The 27,410-nt window shown below is 34.6% G+C and overlaps 1 protein-coding gene across 2 annotated transcripts in view; it reads right to left on the bottom strand.

Moving 5' to 3' along the window:
- The window catches only part of LDB2 (LIM domain binding 2), a 653,506-nt gene that overhangs the window by 173,750 nt on the left and 452,346 nt on the right, over positions 1 to 27,410 (bottom strand). For both annotated transcript variants that reach the window (XM_053704113.1, XM_053704114.1), the window contains exon 3: positions 2,356 to 2,528. In XM_053704113.1, coding sequence (XP_053560088.1) covers positions 2,356 to 2,528 — 173 coding nt within the window. The remainder of the gene's footprint in view (positions 1 to 2,355; positions 2,529 to 27,410) is intronic.

The raw sequence follows: 27,410 nt of genomic DNA, 5'->3' as shown, positions 1-27,410 counted from the left end.
TCTCAGAAGTGCATTGCTGCTCCTTCAACAAAAGATACCAAGAGAGTAATGCAAATGTAATAACGGAAGTAAATTTGAAAGTTGTTTAATATGTATGCACTACCTGAATCATGAAATAATGCTCCTGTTTTTACCTATAATGGGCCAGATTACGAGTGGAGCGCTAACAGTTACACGCAAGCAAAAAAGGGTTTATTGCGGGTGTTAGCGCACGTCAGGTTTTTCGTTTGTACAAGTTGAAAGTAAACGCGATCACTTGAGAGCAAATAAAGTTAACACTGGTTGGGATAGCGCAACCTCAAAGCTCTGGTTAGCTGTTTCGCAAAACAAAAAAGTGTCACAAAACATCAAAAATACATTACAAAGTACAGTTACACTCATAATAACACTATCTAATAAAAATTATTTTAAAAAATGATTGCTCAAAAAAGTTAGAAGGGCTCGAAGATACGAGATCTCAGGTGTTTGGCTTTTTATACGCAAGCAAAAACAGTTAACTTTCATCATTTGCGCAGAGCGCAAAAAGATTACTTCTAGCGGAGTTAACGCTTGAACGGAAGCGTTAAATACTGCTCCACTTGTAATCAAACCCAATATAGGCTGAATGTGAATTTTCAACCCAACAATCCTAGATTTATATTACAAACTGTAACAAATATTTAAATTAACCCTTTCTGTTAATGTATTTGTCAGACCTGCTGGCAACAAAAGGGGTTAATCTATAAGTTATTTTCCATAATTAATTTCGATTTGCTTTGTTTTTTCATATGACATCACTAAAAGGAAAAATATTACAACCAGGATGCAAGGGAATCGCTACAGCCCAGTGTTTTTGTCCTGTCTTTATTTAGGCTGCGATTTGAAGATATTCATGTTTGTGTACAGGTGGATAATTAGTGTCTGAGTAATCCTCCTATACTCCACTAGGAATATCCTGAAACCCATATTTGATGGTATTTCCTGATGTCTGCATTGATGAACAATAATGGTGTGATGTTGAGGATGCCACATTTATTTAAGGACACAAAATATATCACTTCGTGTAAAAATAATTTAATTTAAAACTGTGTGTTAATTTGATATAGAAATCAAAACAATGTATTCATTGTTTTTTATTTACAATAATTATAAACTCTTTAGATACTGTTGATTGATCACAAGAATCACACATAATTAAAGCTCATTTAAAGTTATCTAGGATTAATTTGTTATAATTAGCCATGAAAATTCACCCTGTCTTAAAGTAACAAATTAACATCTAAGTTATACAAGGATATACTTTATATAATAGGATAACTATAGCACTGTTATGTTGCAAATGTAAAAGAAGGCATGAGCAAAATCAACAACCAATGAAATTACTGCAAACTACTAAATGGATTTGTTTGAAATTTGGTGGGAGATAGAGACAGAAAGGTTATTCTATTTACTGAAAATTGAATAAATGCCTTAAATGAGTTCAATAGATTGTAACTTGTTTTTTATAATTGGTGTCTCAACACGAGTGGTCTTTGTGGAAGCGATCAGTAACACAAATTATTTAAAAGAGAAAAATATAGAAGATTATTAAAAATTGTGGAATCAGAAACCTCTCATTGCTTATTTGTGCAGGCTCATATAATATATCACACATACATGCACGCATGCGCCCCCCGCACACATACAGTATTTATTAAATTTACCACTGTAGTACAGCTTTTGGGGTATCTTTTTAATGTAAGTTTTATTGTTCATCTTATTGTTTATGGAATGTTTAGCCAAACAAATATAGCTTTTCACATTTTTATTTCTTAATAAAGATATTTCTTAATAAAATTATTTCTTAAAGGGATACTAATCCGAGTTTTTTTCTTTAATGATTCAGATAGAACATTCAATTTTAAGCAACTTTCAACTTTACTCCTATTATCAATTTGTCTTTGTTCTCTTGCTATCTTTATTTAAAAAGCAGGAATGTAAAGCTTAGGCGCCGGCCCATTTTAGGTTCAGCACCCTGGATAGTGCTTGCTTATTGGTGGCTACATTTAGCAACCAATAAGCAAGTATAACCCAGGTTCTGAACCAAAAAATTGACCGTCTCCTAAGCTTTACATTCCTGCTTTTAAAATAAAGATAACAAGAGAACAAAGACAAATTGATAATAGGAGTAAATTGGAAAGCTGCCTAAAATTGCATGCTCTATCTGAATCATGAAAGGAAAAATTGAGTTTAGTGTCCCTTAACGACTTTTACAAATAAAAATAAATCCTATCAAATGTTTTTTTTTTTCCGGCTAGTGCTTTACAGGAGGAGGAAAAATCAATCAGCCTCAAAGAAAAAGAAAAAAAAATAGCTTTGTAAAATGTTTGTTATTACCTTAGTGAACATGGGCTTCCCATGCTGAGTGACCATGCTGCATTGATTACAGTCCACCGTGATGGATGAGCTGTGGTAGGATTCTTTGGAGTGTTTGAGAATATAATGCAGGTCTGTAACACCTCCTTCAAAAACTGTACTAAAGTATCGAGGAATGAGGGTCCTTCCAATTGCTGTGAAAAAACAAACAGATATATATTTTCAACATTTATAAATATTTCAGCAACAGTATCAATGTATTAGACTTACTTGTAAACAAAAAATAAATAATTACTGTGTATCTACAAAATAAATAATAAAAAAAATAGCACATTAATATAAGAACTATTTGAGGTCCAAAATTATTGTAATATAATTTTTTAATATATTTGTATTTTAATATATATTTTTTTAAATGAATCCAGTAATTATCCTTAACATTATAGAACAATAGTATAAAATAAGCTGTTAAATATGTAAATAATCGTTTTATAGTTAAATGGATAGTGAAGCCAATTTTAAACTTTTCATTGTTTTAGAGAACACAATTTTAAACAAATGTCCTTTCTACTTCTATTATAAAATGTGCTTTGTTGTTTTGGTATTCATTGTTGAAGGAGCAGCAATGCACTTCTGGTAGATAGCTGAAAACCATTGATTGAGCAAATGACAAGAGGCATATACGTTCATTCATCAATCAGCTAGCTTCTAGTTGTGCATGGCAGCTCCTGAGCCTACCTAGGTATGCTCTTCAATAAAGGATACCTAGAGAACAAATTTGTTTAAAATGTCATCTTCTATCTGAAGCATGCAAGTTTAATTAATTAACATGCAAATTAAGGTTTCCTGACATTTTTTGTGCACTTTAAAAACAGAATGAAGAAGTGTGTAATGTTAGTGAAAAATGGAGGTCAATATTACTTTACACCAGCTGAATGGTTTCAAACTTTGGGGCTAAAATAAACACAAATAATGTGATTTTGTTCCCCTTATGAATGCTGTTTTTTCTTTTTGATAGACAGTACTTAACAGCTCATATATACTATGCACATGAATGACTATATAGAGTAATATAAACAGCATCATGCTACATTCTCCCACCACAAAAATTGGGGGAAATATTCAAAGTACATCTGAGATAACAATGTCCACAAAATTTGATACACTTATTAAGCGCTAGATTACAAGTTTAGGGCTAATTTATCGCATGCCCATAAACATGCAAATTCAAGTGGCTGGTTATTGCTACCGTGAGCTTGCGGTAGCAATCAACACTCCAGAGGTTCCAACTGCTCCCCCAAAAATTTGTGCATTGCCTTTTGGCAAATGAAACATATGAGCATTTAAAATAAAATAAAACTGCACTAAGCAGTTTTTAGGGGTTAAAAGTGGCAGGTGTGGGGTGTAAGCAAAAAAAACAAAAAAACAGCACTGAAAAGTGCCTTTACATTGCGGTCTATGGGGACTGTGTGTTCGCTATAAATATATGTATATGCTTATATACAGATATATTTATATTTGCTGCCCATCGCTTCTCTAGTTCTCTTGCCGTGTCTGATGGCATGAGTACGTGGCTCCCATTGGAGCCTATAGAAGTACGCTCTCGTGAGCACATAGCTTCCTTGCAATGCGAACGCGAGGTTGTGTTCACATTTGCATGCGCTGGTTTTACTAAGTGGAGCACAAATATCACTATTCCAGAACTGATATTTTGTGCTTCACTTATAATCTAGCCCTAAGTGTGCAAGATTTCTCATCTAATATAGCCCAGCAAACATGATGGAAACATTACTTCTCTAGTTAAAGGGACACTAAACCCAAATTTTTTCTTTCATGATTCAGGTAGAGAATACAATTTTAAACAACATTCCAATTTACATCTATTATCTAATTTGCTTCATTCTTTAGATATCCTTTGTTGAAGAAATTGCAATGCACATGGGTGAGCCAATCACACGAGGCATCTATATGCAGCAACCAATCAGCAGCTACTGAGCCTATCTAGATATGCGTTTTTATCAAGAGACTGAAGCAAATTAGATAAAAGAAGTAAATTAAAAAGTTGTTTAAAATTGCATACTCTTTCTAATTTCCTATGCAAATATTTACATTGATTTAAATCATTAAAGAAAGAAATGTGGGTTTCATGTCCCTTTAAGTACTCATTTTAAGGTGTGAGGCTTTAATGACTTAATAACTTCATTAAAATACTTAAATCATTTCCAATAAATTTCAAATGTCAAGTTGTTTGCTTTACTACTCTGTGGTTCATGGTTCAGTTTTAAAATATCTGTATTTGTGAATTTAAAAATGTATATATTTGTTTGGTTTATTTTTTTAAATACCTACTAGACATACAAAATCTGCATGCCAAATGTCTTAAAAGGCACAACACAGAAATAGGAAGGCATGCGGACAGCAAGAGATTAGGAAAGTTTGGGGATTGGTTATATTCATCGAACTATAGGGAAGGGTACTCGTTTTTTAGTTTTGCCTTTAAAGGGACATGAAACCCAAATATTTTATTTCATGATTCTAAAAGAGCATGTAATTTTAAACAACTTTCCCATTTAACTCTATTATTTAATTTGCTTCCTTCTCTTGTTATCCTTTTCTGAAAGGTTTATCTTAGTAAGCTCAGGAGCAGCAAAGAACCTAGGTTCTAGCTGCTGATTGGTGGCTGCATATATATATATATATATATATATATATATATATTGATTTTCATTGGCTAACCCATGTGGTCAGCAAGCTCCCAGTAGTGCATTGCTGCTTCTTCAACAAATGATACCAAGAGAATGAAGCAAATTTGATAATAGAAATTAACTGGAAAGTTGTTTAAAATTGTATGTTCTACCTAAATCATGAAAGAAAAATTTGGAGTTTCATGTCCCTTTAATATTTCTTCTTTTATCGCCCTTATATTTTCAAGATTAAAAGGTACATCATAGTTGAAAAATTACGTATTGTGTGTACTCTGCTTAAGTAACATAAATAGTATATACTAATTGAATATAAAGATAAACTTGTACACAGGATCAACACAGACATTTAAGTCAGTGTATTTTATACATTTTTATTCCATTATAAATAAGCACACATAACATTGGATAGAATTATTTTCATTATTTTAAAAAGCATACAAGATATCTGCCTACACCAACACATTTCATGTAGAAATAAAATAATTCTCTAGTGTTTGTATTTAAATTACAGCTGAGGTGAATATTTTTTTTTTCTAAAAGTGTGTTTTTGTGTTAAATATATGTACAGATAAAATAGGTTACTAGATAATAACATTTCTTCTTGAGACTGTCATTCTTTTTTATCGCTTTTTAGCTATACTCTGGGAATAGGCATCTAATGAGTCAGCATAATCAGCTTCATGGTAATCTGTACTTTAAGAGATACCAGCAGTCCTGGAAAGCTTTCCTATGAATATTGATTTGCATGTAATCCATGTCCAGTCATATAATACTCTGCACTTTAGAAATATATTTCAAATCATCTCTTTACCTCCCTGAAGAAATATATCCATAATATATACAAATGCCCATGTTTATCTGAATCCATTTATTAAAAACAAACAAAAAAACAAGAACATATTTTGTCATTAACAATTACCCATAATTCACCATGCCTGATCTAAGCAACCATGAGTAATAATCTTGGGAAAACAGAATATTTTCATCATTTTGTAGTAAATTTTCACATCTTGCAAGTGGAGCAATTTCCATACTCTTCTGTATTTGCAAGAAAGAAATTGATCAGGGATTTTATTTTAAGTACCAAGATCAAGTTGCTACATACTATTCCAGGTATACAGTATTAAATAACAGAGCTCTGTTTAGCTACTTGAGAAAGGCTTAAAGAGAATTTACACTGTAATTTTTTTTGGTGTCATAATACAGACTCTACATTACCAATTCAACCTTAGGTGAGCCTTGGTAATTTTAACTAGACTGCAATTATATCATCTATTGAATACAAATGAGATAGTTTTTAAATACTTGTTGACTATCAAGAAGTCCTAATTCCTTTAGAAATATATTTAAATTTCACAGATTTTTTTTTAAAATTATTTTCCAGTTAAAATACCTGTATATATGCATGAACTGTCTGATTAATCAAAACAAGGGAACAGTTAAAGAGATATTAAACTGCTGAGAAAAACTACAGTAGCATGCTTACTACCCACCATGAAATGTTAAAGGAACATAAAACCCAAATGTTTTCTTTCATGATTTAGATAGAGCATACACTTTTAGACAACTTTTCCATTTACTTTTATTAGCTAATTTGCTTCATTCTCTTGGTACCCTTTGTTGAAGAAGCAACAATGCATTACTGTGAGCTAGTTAAAACGTTGGGTGAGCCAATAACACAAGGCATATATGTGCAGCCACCAATCAGCAGCTCCTTAGCTTACCTAGATATTCGTTTCAATTACACAAATTGGATAATAGAAGTAAATTGGAAAGTTGTTTAAAATTGCATGTTCTATTGGAATCATGACAGATAAGATTGGGTTTTAAATACCTTTAAATTTGGAGGCCAGCTTGACCAACAGTAAATGGAGTCCATATTGTTGCATCCTGCAACAGAAGCAGTGCACTTTCACAGATCAATTTGACAGCTGTGCCTTGCACTTTGGATTAGCTTGTACAATAGAAAGCAGAGTTACAATTTTGCAGTTTTTCTACACAGATTAAAAGTTACATAACAAATATAAAAAGAACCCTAAGGAATAATGAAGAGAAATGCAACCACTGCAAAAATTGTTCAGCTAACTCTCTTTATTGTGCACGCTACACAGAAGTGCACAATACGGCTTCTTAATAAGACAACAAAATCACTGATACGTGAATATGCACCACTTCTGTTACAGGATTCATGAATACTTAAATTGCAAGAATTATATAAACCAGAGATACTAGAATATAGATTTAAAAGCATATCCTTACGGAAATTCGTTTAATGATACATTAACATAAAGGATTTATGGATTTGCAGCTGTTTAAGGTACCACAATTAATAAGTTTTCAAAATATGAGGAAAAATGGCAAAAACCTTACAATGTTTAAATCAAATGTAAAAAAAAAGTGGTGTTTCAGTTGCCTTATTGGAAATGAAAACTTAAAGGGATACTATACCTAAATGTTTTCTTTCATGGTTAGATAGAGCAGGCAATTTTAAGCAACTTTTTAATTTAGTCCTATCAGTTTTTCTTCGTTCTCATGATATCTGTTTTTAAAAAGCAGGAATGTAAAGCTTAGAAGTCGGCCCATTTTTGGTTCAGACTTGGATTATGCTTGCTTATTGGTTTGCTAAATATAGCCACCAATAAGCAAGCACTATCCAGGGTGCTGAACCAAAAATCGCTACAATGCAGACATTTCTATATTAAAGTCTCACTTACAAACATGCTACATAAGCCATAAATATCTTTGTAACTTTTGGTAATTTCTGTATAATAAATAATACATAATTTAAAAAAGAGAAATATATTTATTATGCAGAATATAAGTTGAACCTATAAATTTCATCATAGCAGCTACATAGATTTCTAATCTATAATAGAAACAGATTAAATCTAAATGTGTTTACAAGCAAATCCTTTATGCAAATGAGTTTACCTTACATTTGATGTATTTAAACCATACACTGTAATGACTTGAATTTAAGATATTTAAGTTATCTCAGTCTGAGCTCTAATATAGTATTGAAAAAAAAAATACTAACTATATTGAGTGGGACTTGAACCTGTGAAATACAGTTAAGTAGAGCAGTGTTCTATCTTCTGCACTTTGAAATATTAATATAAAATGTTTAACTATATGTAGTAAAACAACTTTGCGATATACTTTCATTATTTATTTTGTGTCCTTTCCTATAATTTAATTTTGAATATTGTGGGCTTCCCAAATTCCTGTTAAAAATGTAAGTGCAGACACAGCTATATTCCACACAGTCATTGGTTGCACAATCTAGTAAGCTATTTATAACTGTTCCTAATTGGCCTTAGCAGAAAAAGAAACCTAAGTTACAATATGGCAGCACCCTCTGCTTTATGGACATTGAAATGTTACCTTTATATTTTCAATATTTAAACAAATAATAGCAATAAAACAATTACATGCATATATTATTATCAGGCTAATCTTTGCTCTGAATACATCATTCTATCAATGATTTATTTAGTGTTTAAAGGGACACTGAACCCAATTTTTTTCTTTCTTTCTTCATTCTCTTGGTATCTTTATTTGAAATTCAAGAATGTAAGTTTCGATGCCGGCCCATTTTTGGTGAACAACCTGGGTTGTTCTTGCTGATTGGTGGATAAATTCATCCACCAATATAAAAGTGCTGTCCATAGTACTGAACCCAAAAAAGTTTAGATGCCTTCTTTTTCAAATAAAGATAGCAAGAGAACGAAGAAAAATTGATAATAGGAGTAATTTAGAAAGTTGCTTAAAATTATATGATCTATCCAGATCACAAAAGAAAAATGTTGGGTTCAGTGTCCCTTTAAAGTCCCTTTAATGCATTCCTTTTTTAAAGCTTTCCCTTTTATAATGATGTTGCTTAGAGATGTACACTCTCTTGTTCCATCATGGACACAGGGGAAAAGTGTTAACTACCAACTCATTATGCTAGGTATCTTCAAAAGAGATTTGTTGGTGCTTGAACCATGATCAAAATCAATTTTTCATCTCCATTTAGATGTTCTAACTTCTATATTCCTTATTTTAAAATATAAAGTTTTTCTTTGCACAAAAACAATGTACTGGGTTATTTCTAAAGGAAAAAAAAAAACACTTGTTAAGGGCCTTGTAAACCATTTAGGAGGATTTTAACACTGCATACTCAGTCATTCAATCACTCTGTCTATTGGCCTGACAATTACCCAAAATCATGCAGATATCTGATCTCAAATAGACCTAAACTGAATTACATGCTTCCAGAACTCTAGATTAAAAGGACAGGAAACCCCCAAATTTTCTTTCATGATTCAGATAGTCCAGTTTACTTCTATTATCAAATTTGCTTTATTCTATTGTTATCCACTGATAAAGGAACACTTTACTACTGGCAGCCAGCTGAACACATCTAGTTAGCCAATCACAAGAGACAAATGTGTGCAGGCACCAATCAGCAGCTAGCTCCAACTAGTGCAGGATATGTGTGTATTCTTTTTCATCAAGGGATACCAAAAGAACAAGGCACATTTGAAAATAGAAGTGAATTTAAAAGTGTCTTAAAATTACACACTCTTTCTGAATCATGGAAGTTTAATTCTGACTTTTCTATCCATTTAACATAATACTCAAGATCAGTACTAACATTTTTAATGCTCTAGTATAAAAAAATCATATTATTCAATGCTCCAAACTTGATTTTGTTATTTTCAGCACTGTGAATGCATTCACAACATCATAGATTGCCACTTTAAAGTTTTATATCTCCAGAATTATTCTTGTTTTTTTTTTCTATTAAGTAAAGCTATAAAACTGTACACTATCCCAAGACCCAATGTATCTGACATTGGTAGAGTAGTTTTTGCTGTTGCTTTGTCTAAAAATCCTCTTGTGGTGAAATTGAATAATCCATTTTTTTTCATTCATGATTAAGCAACTTTCTAATTTACTCCTATTTTTTCTTCGTTCTCTTACTATCTTTATTTACAAAAGCAGGAATCTTAACTTAGGAGCTAGCCCATTTTTGGTTCAGCAGTGCACCCTGTATAGCACTTGCTGATTGGTGGCTACATTTAGCCACCAATATGCAAGCGCTACCCAGGTGTTGAACCAAAAATGGTCCGGCTCCTAGGCTTAGATTTCGGCTTTTCAAAGAAAGATAGCAAGAGAATGACAACAAATTGATAATATAAGTAAATTAGAAAGTTGATTAAAATTGCATGCTCTATCTGAATCATAAAAAATAGGTTTAGTATCCCTTTAACTTGTTGATCCTTTTTGTTGTGTACGATTTTAGAAGCAAGAAATGCTCAGACACAAAGGAAACAACAATTTATATTAACATAAATCTTTATAGCTGAGACATGTGAAGCAATTTTGCAAAGTAAATATGGATGCATAGGCAATGTCAACATATGTTAGAGTGACATTTCTTCTGGTACAAATATATGCCTTTGGAGCACATAAAGGCATATAATGGTTGTGAACTAAAATAAATGAACCAATTAAATCACAGAACAGATAAAACAGCTTTTTGAACATTTAAAAATGGAGAAGACATGGACTTTACATTGTCGTTAGATGAACACAGATCAGCAAATGATGTAACAATTCTAGGAATGTTTTGAATGTAATTCAGTGAGTCATGAATCGCTCAATATCCCCAGGTTTTGAACAGCCTGCCTTTGTCTACGTTCTGCATTAATCATGTTTAATTAGTGGTAGTCTTCATTTTATTTTAGCAAGCTATATATTGACAGCATTTCAAAATAGCATATTGCCTGTTGGAACTAAACTACACAGAAGATCTAAAAACAGAGAAGCACATTTTTTTACAGATGTAAGACTGTTCTTAAATCTTTTGATCATTTTAGCACTTCTGCAATAACATTTCTGACTAGCAGACCAGTTTAATGACTATTGACACTAAACTCTAAAACTTAAATCTCTTATTGATATCTTATACAGCAAAACTGTCAAATATGTAGAAAGTTTTTTAATAACAATTTTAACATTTGATTGTCACCAAATGTATGCTAAGAAATTAAATTTAAACTTCCCGGTGTGATATTTGACAGAAATGACATTTTAATCAAAACCAGTTGATTTTAAACTTGCACTAATTATTTATTTATTCAATTAATTAAAGGGTTAATGCACTCAGTAAAGCAGCTGATAAGAGGTCATTTTATTCAAAGCTCCAACAAGAACACAGTGTTAAATAACTTGGCTTGAACTAGTTAAGTAGCTGTGGTCTGATACTTATTCTTTCAGCCACTCAAGGCTGGTGGAGATAAATCATCTCAATCCATGGTCTCGCACAATTGGTTTCTGCAAGAGCAGGGGGCGTGGCTTAATCATTATTCACCACAATGCGGGCAGACAAGGTTCCTTGGTACGAACCTTATCCATTCGGCATTTCAAAAATGGAGGCCATAAACTCTAACAGTATACATTAATTATTTATTTCGAATTTATTTTTTTGTCACAACCCCAGAGAGGTTAAAGCAGATTCAGAAGGATTCAAAATTATTGTCCTGGAATATTCTGCACGCTGATTGCTTGATTAATACAAGCATTATAGGACAATTGTGGTCACAAAATTACATACTCTAATTAGTTAGAGCATGTCATTATATGACTAGCTATAATGGACTACTGTGTGGTTAAACACAGAGTAGAAGTGACACTTGGAAACTGCCACAGATCCAATCAACAGTGCTAGTTACACAGTTATGAGACTAGTTCTGCTGATAGCCCTGAAATTTATATCTGTTCCTATTGGCCACAGGAAAGGAAATATGATAAACACATTTTTAAGGGTTATGTTCCTGAATGGCAAAACAATGCATTTTTTGCTAATAAAAATTGCAGTTTAAAATGAGTTCAGAAACATTTATTTTTTATGCAGTTATTTTTCAATGCAGTTTTTATTTGCTTATATATAATAATGCCTATATAAAATGTGTAGTAGTTTTATATATTTTTCCGTTTGTGTTTCTGCTTTGTGTTCTTTTCATATTTCATCAATGAGAAAACCTCAGCAGGTATATTTATTTACAACAGATGGCAAGATGATGAGGTTTCTAAGGTTAAACTGTAGTATTTAGTTCTGAACATACATCTGCATGTCCAAAGCTTCAGGGTTTTTTCACTTAATTTATTTGCTCAGAAGTAATTTAAAGGATCAGGTTGCTTTGAGACATTATCAGGTGTTGCTGATAGAACCACATCTGTCTTAATATTTCATTAACTTCATGATATGTAAGAACATTTCCTTAGTGTGATAAAGAAGAAAAAATAACATATTTGTCTATATCAGAAGTTAGATTTTTACATATAAACTGAATATCATATGCCTATAGGTATAACTTTATAGCATCACAAACCATTTATAGGACATTTGGGACTCCTGCTATACCATTGTATACAGGGCAGGTAGAGAGGGTGACCATGTCTCAGGTGTTGAAACTGTAATCCAGATATGATGAATACATGGTTCCATGTTAAATAGTGAATGGCAATTTATTAAATAAATAGCTCTGATCCATTTCACCATCTATTGCTTATGCCATGTCCTGCTTATGAATGAACACAGTACTCAATATTGCAGGGACATACAAGTCAAATCAAACTGTTATGATTCAGATAGTACCTACAATAATGAAAAATAAATAAATATACAGTGTATATATATATATATATATATATATATATATATATAATTTACTTCCATTATCAGATTCACCTTTGCATTTTGGGAGCATACAGAGGTATGCTCAGGATGTCCTTGTGTTTTGAGCAGTGAGCACTATATGGATTGATACAAACATTGTTATATGTGCTCAATGGAAAGTTATTTAAAATTGTATTCTCTGTCTAAATCAATGTAATTTTGACATCCATATATCTAAATTATTATTATTAACACCTTCATGCATCAAAGTGTTAACATTGGAACGAAGTTCAGATGTAAACCCTTGCTGTAAAAATGAAATCAAGTAATCAACAATTTGATCACATGATTTCAAGGCCAGGATCAGATCATGGGGGACTGGGTATGCTGATAGGCATGTCCCCCCCCCCAGTCCAATTCTTGCTTGCATCAAAGTGGGAGGCTGCAGGACTCCATATAAGGTAGGAAGTTCAATGCCATACTAAAGGCTTCAATTTGAATAACTATCGGAGTGCATTTCAGGTAGAGTAGAATCCAGGCCAATATTTGTTTGTGATGTGGACAATTAACAATTCTAATATAATTTTCTGGCGTTTTATACTAACATTTTGCTGTATTTATAAATAAACATTCTGATGAGCATATGTAAACTGAGTTTCATAATTTAAAAATGGGATTTGAGCTATATTAGTTTTAATTCAATCCATATTAAAAATGTTATTTTATTGTTTGACCTGTCCCAGTGGACAACATCTCTAACTAACTGTGAAGGCAATTCAATTGGTTTGATCTTCACCAATCTCTGTGACACTTTCAAGTTCTCTAACTTTTGCTTTCTTCTCTGACTCCCAACTACTAACTTTCACTACAATTGCAGCATCTTCACAAGCCCCCCAAAAACTGCTTACAGGAAATTAAATTACTTTGATCTCACAGACTTTTCAGTTCAAATAAAACCTCTACTCTCCAACATTTCATAACTCTCTGGCCATTGTGGCCTCACAAGAGAATTCAGCGCTAAAATCAACACTTGACAAAGTTGCACCCTCCACTGGTCGCCATGCATCATGCACTTGACAAAATCCATGTCATACCAAAAAGCTATTTTCAGCGACGTAGAACATTTGTGGAGAAAATCATATAGTTTTGCTGATTTCCTGCATTATAAATTCATCCTCAGATCATACAACTCTGCTCTCAACCTGGCTAAACAGGTCTATTTCTTCTTCCTCGTGTCTGCTCAGATTATTGTTTATCACTTCAAATATAAAATTGACACAGTTAGAAAAGACATCTCTCCCTCACACCCCTCAAACGCAGCCCTCCTATCCACCCCTTCTATTGCCAAAACTCTGTTACTTTTCTCCTGCAACAGAGTAAGAAGTCTTCGTACTCCTATCTTCTGCTCAATTTACAACCTGTCCACTTGATCCTATTCCTTTACAATTTCTTCCCTCTATCTCTGTTTTGTTAACCCCTGCCCTAACTCATCTCTATAACCAGTCTCTTGCCACTGGTGCATTTTCTGATACATTCAAGCATACGTCAATCACATCAATCCTGAAAAGCCCTCACTTGACCCCTTCACCCCTTCTAACTATCGTCTGGTCTCCTTAATTCCCTTGGCCTCCAAATTATTAGAATGACTAGTCTATAATTGTCTAACTCAGTAAGAGTACCACAAGGTTCTGTCTTGGGTCCCTTGCTTTTTTTCTAACTATACATCCTCCCTTGGAAAACTTAAATCCTCCTTTGGGTTCCAGTATCACTTATATGATGATGATAACCAAATATATCTTTCTTCTCCTGATATCTCTCCCAAACTGCAAACTGAAAAAAATGTGTATATGTAGCGCTTGAATGCTAACCAGACACGCATTAGACCAACTGCGCTAACCTGAAGGTTTTACATTCCAATATTTTTGACATAGAAGAAAATATTCTATTCATCTTATATGATGTATGTATGTGTATACAGAAATATATAGGAATATGTAAAATACATAGAACATTTTCCCCATGTGAAGAACATTGTAATGTGAGGACATCAGTTGCACTAACCAATGAGTGCAAATTTAGTTTGCACTTGTGCGGTCACGTTTACTTTCAAATTGTAACAGGCACAGATGCAATATTTCAATAGCGCCATTTGCAATCCAGCCCTATATTTCCCCTCTCATCTCCAAATACTCCCCGACCCATCTTCTTCGATCAACATCTGACCTACATCTCTCCACTATAATCTATATGTCCCTCTCTCATAATTCTCTTGTGCTGCTCCTCTGGAATTTTCTAATCCGCTCCATAAAGGGGAGTACTTTTTAGTGTTTACTCTTTAATATTAGTTTTCTTATGAAACTTGTTTATAACAGTTCTTCTATTATTGTTGCACTACCCCAGGTCTGCCCACAACCCGCCCATGTCATGTCCAAACCTGTCCACAACACATGTGGCTCCACCCACCTAATCATGGTTCCACCCTCAAAATACACCACACACAAGTTCCCTTCACCTCCTAGTCCAGGAAAGCCTTTTGAAAATATATGAAACACCCCCTATACCTTTCATGAAAATCTGAAAATGTATTATTTGCTATTTCTTCAAGACTTGTGGTCTTTTCCAATTGTACATCTTGGACTTGTTAAAAACAGATATTTGCTTGTTTTGACTGGGATATTTTATGCATGCTCATTCAATTTAAGAACATTTTTTATGTAATAAAAATTAAAAAAAAATAGTTTGTCACTAATTAAAATGATTGTTTATATGTGAATTTATAAAGTGTTTTGATATTTAAAAATGTTAATTATAAAATTACTCAAAATTATTGTGAACGGAGGAAAAAATTTGTTTCGGATATTTTCCAAATGTTCCGTTCAGCTGAATTTAGTTCATGTGGGCATTACTTTTAGGCAAATATTGGATTTAGATTCATTGCCGTTATATCAAATGAGAACAGCATAGAATATAGAAAACTAACATTAACAAAAATCTTACATTATAGCATTTAAACAATTAAAATAATCTTTCTCCTTAGATTACATTTAACTAGGTGGAACTACTGTAATGCACCTAGTTACCTTCAACATACAAGTAATTTTCATGTTTTCACGTATATATCAGGAGACAACCTGATATTAAGAAATTATTTTCATTAGGGTATTTTTTATAGTGTATGTAGAGCGTATACAGGTTAAAGTTATGATTTTTTTGGTATAATGATATAATGGGCTAGATTATAAGTATATCTACAGGGAGTGCAGAATTATTAGGCAAATGAGTATTTTGACCACATCATCCTCTTTATGCATGTTGTCTTACTCCAAGCTGTATAGGCTTGAAAGCCTACTACCAATTAAGCATATTAGGTGATGTGCATCTCTGTAATGAGAAGGGGTGTGGTCTAATGACATCAACACCCTATATCAGGTGTGCATAATTATTAGGCAACTTCCTTTCCTTTGGCAAAATGGGTCAAAAGAAAGACTTGACAGGCTCAGAAAAGTCAAAAATAGTGAGCTATCATGCAGAGGGATGCAGCACTCTTAAAATTGCAAAGCTTCTGAAGCGTGATCATCGAACAATCATGCGTTTCATTCAAAATAGTCAACAGGGTCGCAAGAAGCGTGTGGAAAAACCAAGGCGCAAAATAACTGCCCATGAACTGAGAAAAGTCAAGCGTGCAGCTGCCAAGATGCCACTTGCCACCAGTTTGGCCATATTTCAGAGCTGCAACATCACTGGAGTGCCCAAAAGCACAAGGTGTGCAATACTCAGAGACATGGCCAAGGTAAGAAAGGCTGAAAGACGACCACCACTGAACAAGACACACAAGCTGAAACGTCAAGACTGGGCCAAGAAATATCTCAAGACTGATTTTTCTAAGGTTTTATGGACTGATGAAATGAGAGTGAGTCTTGATGGGCCTGATGGATGGGCCCGTGGCTGGATTGGTAAAGGGCAGAGAGCTCCAGTCCGACTCAGACGCCAGCAAGGTGGAGGTGGAGTACTGGTTTGGGCTGGTATCATCAAAGATGAGCTTGTGGGGAATTTTCGGGTTGAGAATGGAGTCAAGCTCAACTCCCAGTCCTACTGCCAGTTTCTGGAAGACACCTTCTTCAAGCAGTGGTAAAGGAAGAAGTCTGCATCCTTCAAGAAAAACATGATTTTCATGCAGGACAATGCTCCATCACACGCGTCCAAGTACTCAACAGCGTGGCTGGCAAGAAAGGGTATAAAAGAAGAAAATCTAATGACATGGCCTCCTTGTTCACCTGATCTGAACCCCATTGAGAACCTGTGGTCAATCATCAAATGTGAGATTTACAAGGAGGGAAAACAGTACACCTCTCTGAACAGTGTCTGGGAGGCTGTGGTTGCTGCTGCACGCAATGTTGATGGTGAACAGATCAAAACACTGACAGAATCCATGGATGGCAGGCTTTTGAGTGTCCTTGCAAAGAAAGGTGGCTATATTGGTCACTGATTTGTTTTTGTTTTGTTTTTGAATGTCAGAAATGTATATTTGTGAATGTTGAGATGTTATATTGGTTTCACTGGTAAAAATAAATAATTGAAATGGGTATATATTTGTTTTTTGTTAAGTTGCCTAATAATTATGCACAGTAATAGTCACCTGCACACACAGATATCCCCCTAAAATAGCTAAAACTAAAAACAAACTAAAAACTACTTCCAAAAATATTCAGCTTTGATATTAATTAGTTTTTTGGGTTCATTGAGAACATGGTTGTTGTTCAATAATAAAATGAATCCTCAAAAATACAACTTGCCTAATAATTCTGCACTCCCTGTATATATATCTATGATAGATCTATGATAGATAGATTGGAGCCCTTTCCAGTCAAACACCTTACCATATACTATATACCTTTTAACCCTTTTAAAACCCTTTTAGCAATATTAAAATTATTTTATTTATTTAAATGTGTATATATGAGTGTAATATTTTATTTTAATATGTTTTTGATGGGTTTTGTAAAAAAAAATTTTATCACTTACATTTTACTTCAGGCCTCAAGTTGCACTAAATATTCTAGCACAGTTTCGGCTTGTGCTCAAGTGCAACTATAACTTTCAACTTGTAATACCAGTGCTATTTATCACAGTTGCGATATCCATTGAATGTATAGGTTGCACTAAAGCGATGTCGGCCACCCCAACCATTCACTGGTAAATAAGCCAATGTTTTTTAATTGCAAAGGAAACAAAGTAAAATGAATAATAGAAATAAATTGGATTTTTTTTTCTTTTTAATCAGTGGCGTCACTAGTGTTGGTGTCACCCGGTGCGGTAAGTTATGGTATCACCCCCAGTAATGTTTTTTTTTTACTGCAAGAAGAGGATTTCATAGAAAAGGCAAACTTCTACAATGGACAGAAAGCAGACACACACAAAAACACAGGAACACACACAAATACAAACACTCAGACACACACACTCAGACACACTTAAAAAAACGCTCAGATGCACACACACTCGGAAACACACTCAGACACACACACAAAAACACACACACAAAAACACTCAGGCAAACACACAAAAACACTCAGACACACACATAGAAACACTCAGACACACACACAGAAATACTCAGACACACACACAGAAACACTCAGGCACATACACAGAAACACTCAGGCACACACACAAAAACACAGACACACACACACACACAAAAACACTCAGACACACACACAAAAACTCAGACACACACACAAAAAATCAGACACACACACACACATACAAAATATGTAAACTGCACTGCATTCATTATAAAGCTCATGCCTAGAGCTGCTCCCTGGCTCAGCAGAGCATCAAATGAAAGATAAACAGTGCACTCTAAAAATAAATCACTAAAGAAAAGGTTTAGGCGCGCAAACTATGAAAATTCTGCTCTCTGACTCTGTTCCAAGTCTGTTAGTGTACAGCCCCGGGCCACGTGCCTACCACTTCTTATGGCCAATCACCTCTGCACTCTGCCCACCCCCAGATCCCCGCCTGCCCTCCCCTCCTACCTCTTCAGTGTGCACTTAGTGTAACGTAACCGTACCGGTCTGGTGTGCATCATACGTGGCTCCTTCACTTTAGAGACAGTGTCAGACAGTCATGCGGTCAGGTGCCAGGCATCCCCCTCATGATTTCCCGGTTCCCGCTTAGAGAGACAGCAAAATAGTGAGTGACTCCACTGCTCCACACGTTACTGAGCAGTGAGCATAGATAGGCAGGCAGGTTTAGGCTAGCAGTGCAACTTCGCAAGCCCCACGGCACACCCACAACATTCATAGCGAAATTGGGCAGGGGAGGAGCAAAGTACAAACAATCAAAAGCAGCTGGGAAAACTATTTGTGGAAATTGCGACGCGGGCTCAAGGGGCAAAAAAAGTGTGTCTACAACTTCCCCAGTCCCACTAATGTTCACAACTGCTGGCCCCTCTAATAAAAAAATCTATGCATCTCTACATTGTATTTCTTTGTATTTCAATAAAATTAAAAAAAAATTGGTGGTGTCACCTGGGTGCGGTACGCACCCCCCCGCACCCCCTAGTGACGCCACTGTTTTTAATTGCATGCTCTGTCTGAACCATAAAAACATTTACTTTTACTTCCCTTCACTTTATGTGAAAAATCCTACATGCAACCACTTTAGAAAGCCATCATTAATATTAAATTAATAGGTTGTCATGTTTTACTAGCCTTTGCTGTGTATCTTTGGCTTTTACGAATGCCCATGAACATTTTTTTGTCAAAATCTCCTTGAAATGCCTGTGATACTAATGTTTCTTTTGTTATATGTACTGTATAACCAAATCTTCCTCTTACACTGTTTATTAATTAGATACAGCTCTTTCAATGGATTAGAAAACTAAGCAAAGAAAGATCACCTAGGATGCCATTCAGTGCTTTCACATAGGAATTCTCATGGAATGGTGGCCTGTTAAAGTTAAGAGAGGCCTTTGGTGACATGTCCTATTCTCCCTAGAAAGGGGGGGGGGCAAATTTTGTAACCTGCATATTCTCCAAAGCAAACAGCTGGTTCAGGCAGTTTTCAGCATTTTGAAAAACTTGGTTACAGAATTGGCTTTTTTAGAGAGGACAAAACAAAAAATTTGGACAAAAACAAGAGGTGTTTAATGCTTGGATGACTCAAAGGTTCCTAAAAGAATTCTAAGTGTATGGAGTAACTTCCATATGGTCTTGGGAGGTCATCGTTAATGACATACTAGTTTACACCTGATAATAATATCTCCCAGAATTCTTTATGGTATAAATGTACATAATAAATATGTATTATTTTACTACCAGCAGTTTATGTGCTGTGCTTCAAGCTATTTATTTACAGTCTGCTATTGTATTTGTCTATATATCATATGTGTAATAGCTATTTATTTACAGTCTGCTATTGTATTTGTCTATATATCATATGTGTAATAGCTATTTCACTACCTCAAACTTCTTAGCAATAGTCTCATGATTGATTTGTTTTAGGAATTCCAGAGGAATAATTAAAAATAAAGTATTTCTTGATAGGCAAAAAGTAATAATGCAGCAGCTGTAGCTTTGCCATTTTAGTTTCTGTTTTGTTAAAGGGATATGAAACCCCAAAATTTTCTTTTGTGATTCATACAGATCATATTTTTTTTTTTTTTAAAGTTTCCAATTTACTTCTATTATCAAATGTGCTTTGTTCCTATGATATTCTGTATTGAAGAGATACCTAGGTAGGCATCTGGTGTTCTACATGGTGGCAGGAAATAGAGCTGCCATCTAGTGCTCTTGCAAATGGATAACATTCTAGCAAAACTGCTGCCATATTGTGCTCCAGAAATAGGCTGGTTCCTAAGCACACGTCCCTGCGTTTAAACAAAAGATACCAAGAGAACAAAGACAAATTGATAATAGTAGTAAATTAGAAAATTGTTTAAAATTGCCTGCTCTATCTGAATCACAAAAGAAAAAAAATTAGATTTCATATCCCTTTAAGGATTCAATGGCTCTGTTCAGTAATTATACTCACTCATTTGTAACTGGTGAGGGTAAATAATGGTGCCTAACTAGCGGTTATTGGTTAGTTGGCAGCTGTTCTTGTGCCTGTGGGCGCCAGCGGTGTAAATCGGAGTTTGCACGGTAAATGCTGTTGTAGAGCAACAGGCTATAGTAATGCAGTAATTCCTTCATTTAATAATGTGTAATCATCTTCTTTGTTAAATGTTTTTAGCAATCTTTGCAGATACAACTAATATCAAACACTATAGTATGTTTTTCCGTCACTACAAAGTGTAAGCATCTTGTATAAAATGTATTCACACAATTCAGACGCGCTTAATATAAAACCAGCTTTGGATGAGACGGGCAAATCCCACGGCGATTCTGCCCACTTCAGATAAAAGGAATTAGTAGTCATAGGTTTATTTTCACATAGCTACTCTTAAAGAGACTCTAAAGTCAAATGTAATCTTTCATGATTCAAATACAACACGCAATTTTAAACAACTTTCCAATTTACTTCTATAGTCTAATTTTTTTCCTTCACTTGAAATAGTTTGTTGAAATGATACCTAGAATAGGCTCAGGAGCAGCAATGCATTACTGCCAAATAGCTACTGACTGGTGGCTACACATATATGCCTCTTGGCTCACAGGATGGGTTCAGCTAGCTCCCAGTAGTGCATTGCTGCTCTTCAACAAAGGAAACTAAGCGATATAAACAAATTTGATAATAGAAGTCAATTGGAAAGCTGCTTAAAATGGTATACTGAATCATAAAAAGAAAAGCATTTGGTTTTTATATCCCTTTTAAATGTTCAGTTTCTGATTTTCCAGTTTTTTTCAAGCATCAACACTTTCTGCTAAAACTATATATCTCAGAGTGCAGTAGGGTAGCACAACATGTAATGATCCAGTGTGTGTGTGTGTCTGCACATTGGCTAGGGTGCTGTCCAGCAAATGCTGCACGACAAAAGGATGTGGGAGCTAAGTGAGCCATGTTTTGACCTCAGATTTGACTGTTGGCTCTGCAGGCTCTTTTCATACCCATATCAGACCTCAGCTATAACTGCCAGAACCTGCAGCCTCCCTGCGTTCACATCCCCTGATGAGACCATAATGGGCCTGCAGCCATATACAGTATTCACAAAATGTCCTGTTATCACTCTACCCTTAGCTAGGAAACACCTTTTCATATACAAGTTTTGTGACGCTCAACAGCTTTGTTAGGGTTCACAACAAGACTTTATATGCAGTTGCACTACTCACTAGCACAGACTGAAAGCCTAAAGCACGTATCAGCAGAAACCGTGGTACTGAAAGCATAGGAAAAAGATTGTAATTAAAAAAAGGGTCAGGCAGAGAGAACACGCAGAGCACTAGAAGCAAGCAGCATATTTGCAGAATGTCCACAGAAAAATAAAATATATTTTTATGTGAGCTTGTCTAGGGGACACAAAAGGTTTCTTTTGTATTTGAAATATTGTACCTACATTTTAACAGGGGGTTATATGTATTTATAATAATCATTTTAAAATACTCTATATTAACCATTAGCATTTTAATATTTCCTTACAAAATAATATTGGGACCTAATATAATGCTTTTTCTTTAAGAGAGAATCAAAACATTAAACTGTGTTACATCTGAAATACAGAGAGATTATATGTCATTAAATGTATGTTTATTGTATTTAATTGTTTATGTGAGTGGGCATTAGTCTTTTTTTTATTAAGAAGCCTCTTAAAAAGTTCCATGTAGATAGATAGTTAGACAGACAGACATACAGATAGACAGACAGATAGACAGACAGACAGATAGTGTGATTTGTTCAGGCAGAAAAAAACAACAAATGTTGTGGCCCTAGCAAATTAAAGCTTTTTGACTTGCAAATGAAATAATCAGTAACACAAAATATTTTTGAATTGAGACAATGCATAAATTGTCAATGCACTTTTTTTATTACTTAGAGCATGATAGGAAGGGCGAGTGGCATACACAAGAGAACATTTAACTAGCATGATAAAGGCTGATCCCTATTTAGCCTTAGCTATGTATGTATATGATGAAAACGCTGCTTTTTCGACAGGAATATAATCAAACACGTCAGGTAGAGCTAGATCTTCGCTTTGAATTAAAACCACATGGTTTCACTATTTAAGGAGACATCATTATTTTTGTGAATTATATGGATTTTTTGCTGTAGTATAGAAACGTTTTTTTCTTATCTTTTTCCAGTCACTAACACATATAATGCAATAATAGCTATTTAAAGGAACAGTCAACACTAAAATTGTTATTTTTAAAAAAAGATAGATAATGCCTTTACTATCCATTCCCTGGCTTTGCACAACCAACATTGTTATATTAATATACTTCATAACATTAAAACCTCTACATTTCTGCATGTTTCTAAGCCACTAAAAGCCTCTTAATCACATGCTTTTTTAATTTGCTTTTCACAACAGGAGATCGCTAGTTCATGTGGGTCATATACATAACATTGTGTTCACGCCCGGGAGTTATTTAAGAGTTAGCACAACACAGTACTAATTGGCTGAAATGCAAGTCAATAGATAATAAATAAAAAGTCATGTGATCAGGGGGCTGTCAAAAGATGCTTAGATACAAGGTAATCACATAGGTAAAAAGTAAATTAATATAACTGTGTTGGTTATGCAAAACTGGGGAATGGGTAACAAAGGGATTATCTATCTTTTAAAACAATAAAAATTATATTGTAGACTGTCCCTTTAAATACACCATAGTTTTGTATGCTATCACATTTATTGTTGTCCTTTAAAAAATAGTCAATGAAATGTATCATGTGACTTTTTTAGCTAGTTGGAATTGGTTTGAGTATATTTAAATGTGCTTTGCATTATATACATATATATTTTGTGTCTGGTGAGCTGATGTTAGTACACTCTGTCCATTTAATTAATTCCATGATGGTATTTTAAATTAATCCTAGATAGGGGTAATTTCTACTTACAAACTAGCTGACATTAAAATAGTAACTGAATGTAAGTTTTATTAAAGTACCATCAAAGTCAAAATTCACTCCTTCCCTGCTAAGTATTTTGACATCCCTGAGCTAAAATGATTTTCAGCTTTTGACAACAAAGTCAAATTATAAAAAAAAAATCTATATTGTTCTTAAGATTAAACATTAAAAAAATAGCCAGGTGACCACTGTTGCTAATGTGTTTACTTTACTAAATTGTCATCCAGGGTAGCCATATTATAAAAAGAGGGTACCCATATTGGCTTCTAGGAGTTGTTTTATAAACTAGTGGGTCCCTTTTGTCCAAGGGAAGAAATAAAATATATATTTTTGACTTTGCAGATACAGTTTTACATGTTTTAAATGAGGGGTCTTTGACTTATGTAACTGCTAAGGCTGTTGAGATTGAGTTACCATTATCTAGCTCTCTCTAATTCCTGGTTCCGCCACTTTGTGATGTCACCACACTAATTTTTGGCAACATCATTGGCATTCACATTGAAGCAATGGGAGTGCCACCATAGCCTGTAGCGTGGGAGATCAATGAAAAAATATTTGAATTAGTGATTCACCTTAATGATGACAAGGGTACTCTTTACACACAGGTCCTGAATCCTGATGTACATGATGGCGGGTCATCATGCACATTGAAATGGTGTCATGATTTATATGATTATAAAACATTACATTATATTACATGATTATAAAACTTAAAAATTCCACCTAGCTTTTGTTATTAAACGTACATCTTTCCCTCCTGTAATGGAATCACATAGAGGTTTAAGGGATTTGGTTTATCCAACACTCAGGGGAAATGTGTTCACTTGCAAGCTGTGTATGTGAACAATTTTACCTGTACATTTGCTGGTTAAATTAAGACATTTTTATTTTTACAATACAATCTTTTAAATCAAGATACTATTATTTAACAATAATTAAAAGGATAATTTTATCTCTGTGTTATTTTGAGGGACTTAGTAAATTAAGCTGCCTTTTTAAGCACATTGTGGCCAGTAAGACACTGTGCTGAAACATATCCCTTCAGGGGGTTAGTGTTAGGTTTTTTTTAAGGGTGTATTGGGTGGGTTTTAATTTTTAGTTAGTGACTTTGGGCCGCAAAAAAGCTAACTGCCCTTTTAAGGGCAATGCCCATCAAAATGCCCTTTTCAGGGAAATGGGGAGCTTAGGTTTTTTAGATAGTATTTTATTTGGGGGGTTGGTTGTGTGGGTGGTGGGTTTTACTGTTGGGGGTTGTTTGTATATTTTTTACAGGTAAAAGAGCTGATTACTTTGGGGCAATGTCCCGGAAATGGCCCTTTTAAGGGCTATTGATATTTTAGTTTAGGCTAGGGTTTTTTTTTATTTTGGGGGGCTTTTTTTATTTTAATAGGGCTATTAGATTAGGTGTAATTAGTTTAAATATCTGTAATTTGTTTATTATTTTCTGTAATTTAGTGGGGTTTTTTTGTACTTTAGCTAATTTAATTTAATTTAGGTAATTGTATTTAATTTAGTTAATTTATTTAATTATATTGTAGTGTTAGTGTAACTTAGGTTAGGTTTTATTTTACAGGTAAATTTGGATTTATGTTAGCTAGGTAGTTATTAAATAGTTAATAACTATTTAATAACTATTCTACCTAGTTAAAATAAATACAAACTTGCCTGTAAAATAAAAATAAACCTTAAGCTAGCTACAATGTAACTATTAGTTATATTGTAGCTAGCTTAGGGTTTATTTTATAGGTAAGTATTTAGTTTTAAATAGGAATAATTTAGTTAATAATAAGAATATTTATTTAGATTTATTGTAATTATATTTAAGTTAGGGGGTGTTAGGGTTAGGGTTAGGTTTAGGGGTTAATAACTTTAATATAGTGGCGGTGACGTTGGGGGCGGCAGATTAGGGGTTAATAAATGTAGGTAGGTTGCGGCGACAGTGGGGGCAGCAGATTAGGGGTTAATAAATATAATGTAGGTGTTATTGATGTTGGGGGCAGCAGATTAGGGGTTTATAACTATAATGTAGGTGGTGGCGCTGTCCGGAGCGGCAGATTAGGGGTTAATAATATAATGTAGGTGTCGGCGATGTCGGGGGCGGCAGATTAGGGGTTAATAAGTGTAAGATTAGGGTTGTTTAGACTCGGGGTTCATGTTAGGGTGTTAGGTGTAAACTAGACATGTGCATGGCGAAAAAATTCGGTTCGGTTCGTATCAATTCGGTTCGGATTTGTTTCGGATTCAAATAAATTCGGCTGGATTCGGTTTGATTCGGTTCGGAATTTCGGTATGTGTTAGGTGGGATGTGCTGTGTATTAGACTAGTATTATGTACTGTATATTAGGTGTAACCCATAGCAGAGTGATATAGCCTAATATACTTTACAATACTAGTGTAATCCATGGCCATCCGAATCTACCGAATAAATCCGAACTAATTCGGATTTATTCGGTAGATTCAGCACTATTTCAATTCGGAAATTCAAATCGATCCGAATCTCCGAATTTAACGAATTCGGCCGAATTTCCGAATCAAACCGAAATGAATCGCACATTTCTAGTGTAGACATAAAATTTATTTCCCCATAGGAATCAATGGGGCTGCGTTAGGGAGCTTTACGTTGCTTTTTGGCAGGTGTTAGACTTTTTTTCAGCCGGCTCTCCCCGTTGATTTCTATGGGGAAATCGCGCACAAGCACGTACGACCAGCTCACCGCTGACTTAAGCAGCGCTGGTATTGGAGTGCGGTAATGAGCAAAATTTTGCTCAACGCTCACTTCTTGTCTTTTAACAACGGGTTTCTGAAAACTCGTAATACCAGCGCTGCATGTAAGTGAGCGGTGAGACTAAACTGCTCGTTAGCTCTGCACAGCCTCTAACGCAAAACTCGTAATCTAGCTGCATGTTGTCTGCTCTTCTTAAAGGGACAGTAAAGTCAAAATGAAACTTTCATGATTCAGATAGGGCATGTCATTTTAAACGACGTTCCAATTTACTTTTATCATCAAATTTGCTTTTTTCTCTTGGTAAATTTTGTTAAAGGCTAAACCTAGGTAGGCTTATAGGCTTATTTCTTACACTGAGTAGCCCCAAGGCAGAACATAGAGTGATCTGAGATGTCATTGCAGAAAATGCAGCATGTCTGCAGAAAGAACAGGTACTGTTAGCACTTTAACTTTTCAACGCTGTTCTTTTTAAACAAAGCTGTTCTCTAGCTGCATTGTATAAGTTTTCCTTAACACAGTGCATCCAGAGCAAAGTGCTGTTTGAAGACAACAGTCAAATATGCAGTAGTGCTGCAAAGCAGCAGTGCATTGATTGTTTGGCTCTCAGATTTTTCCAAGCTCGTTCCCTAGCTTTTCACAGTCTGCAAAGCTGTTTTTCTCTGACTGTAAGATATTCGTATGAGCAATGCACCTTTTTTATTACTACATTTTTATGTTAGACTAAGGGGCCTATTTATCATATGTCTGTCAGACCTGATCCAACACTTCGGATCAGGTCCGACAGACATCGCTGAATGCGGAGAGCAATACGCTCTCCATATTCAGCATTGCACCAGCAGCCCACAAACGCCGCCCCCTGCAGACTCGCGGCCAATCGGCCACCAGCAGGGGGTGTCAATCAACCTGATCGTACTCGATTGGTTCCTGTCCGCCGCATTAGAGCAGGCGGACAGGGTTATGGAGC

Source organism: Bombina bombina, chromosome 2 (assembly GCF_027579735.1).
Source record: "Bombina bombina isolate aBomBom1 chromosome 2, aBomBom1.pri, whole genome shotgun sequence".
Taxonomy (NCBI): Eukaryota; Metazoa; Chordata; class Amphibia; order Anura; family Bombinatoridae; genus Bombina; species Bombina bombina.
Note: the sequence above shows the minus strand (reverse complement) of the source record. Positions and strands in the feature narration are given on the sequence as shown.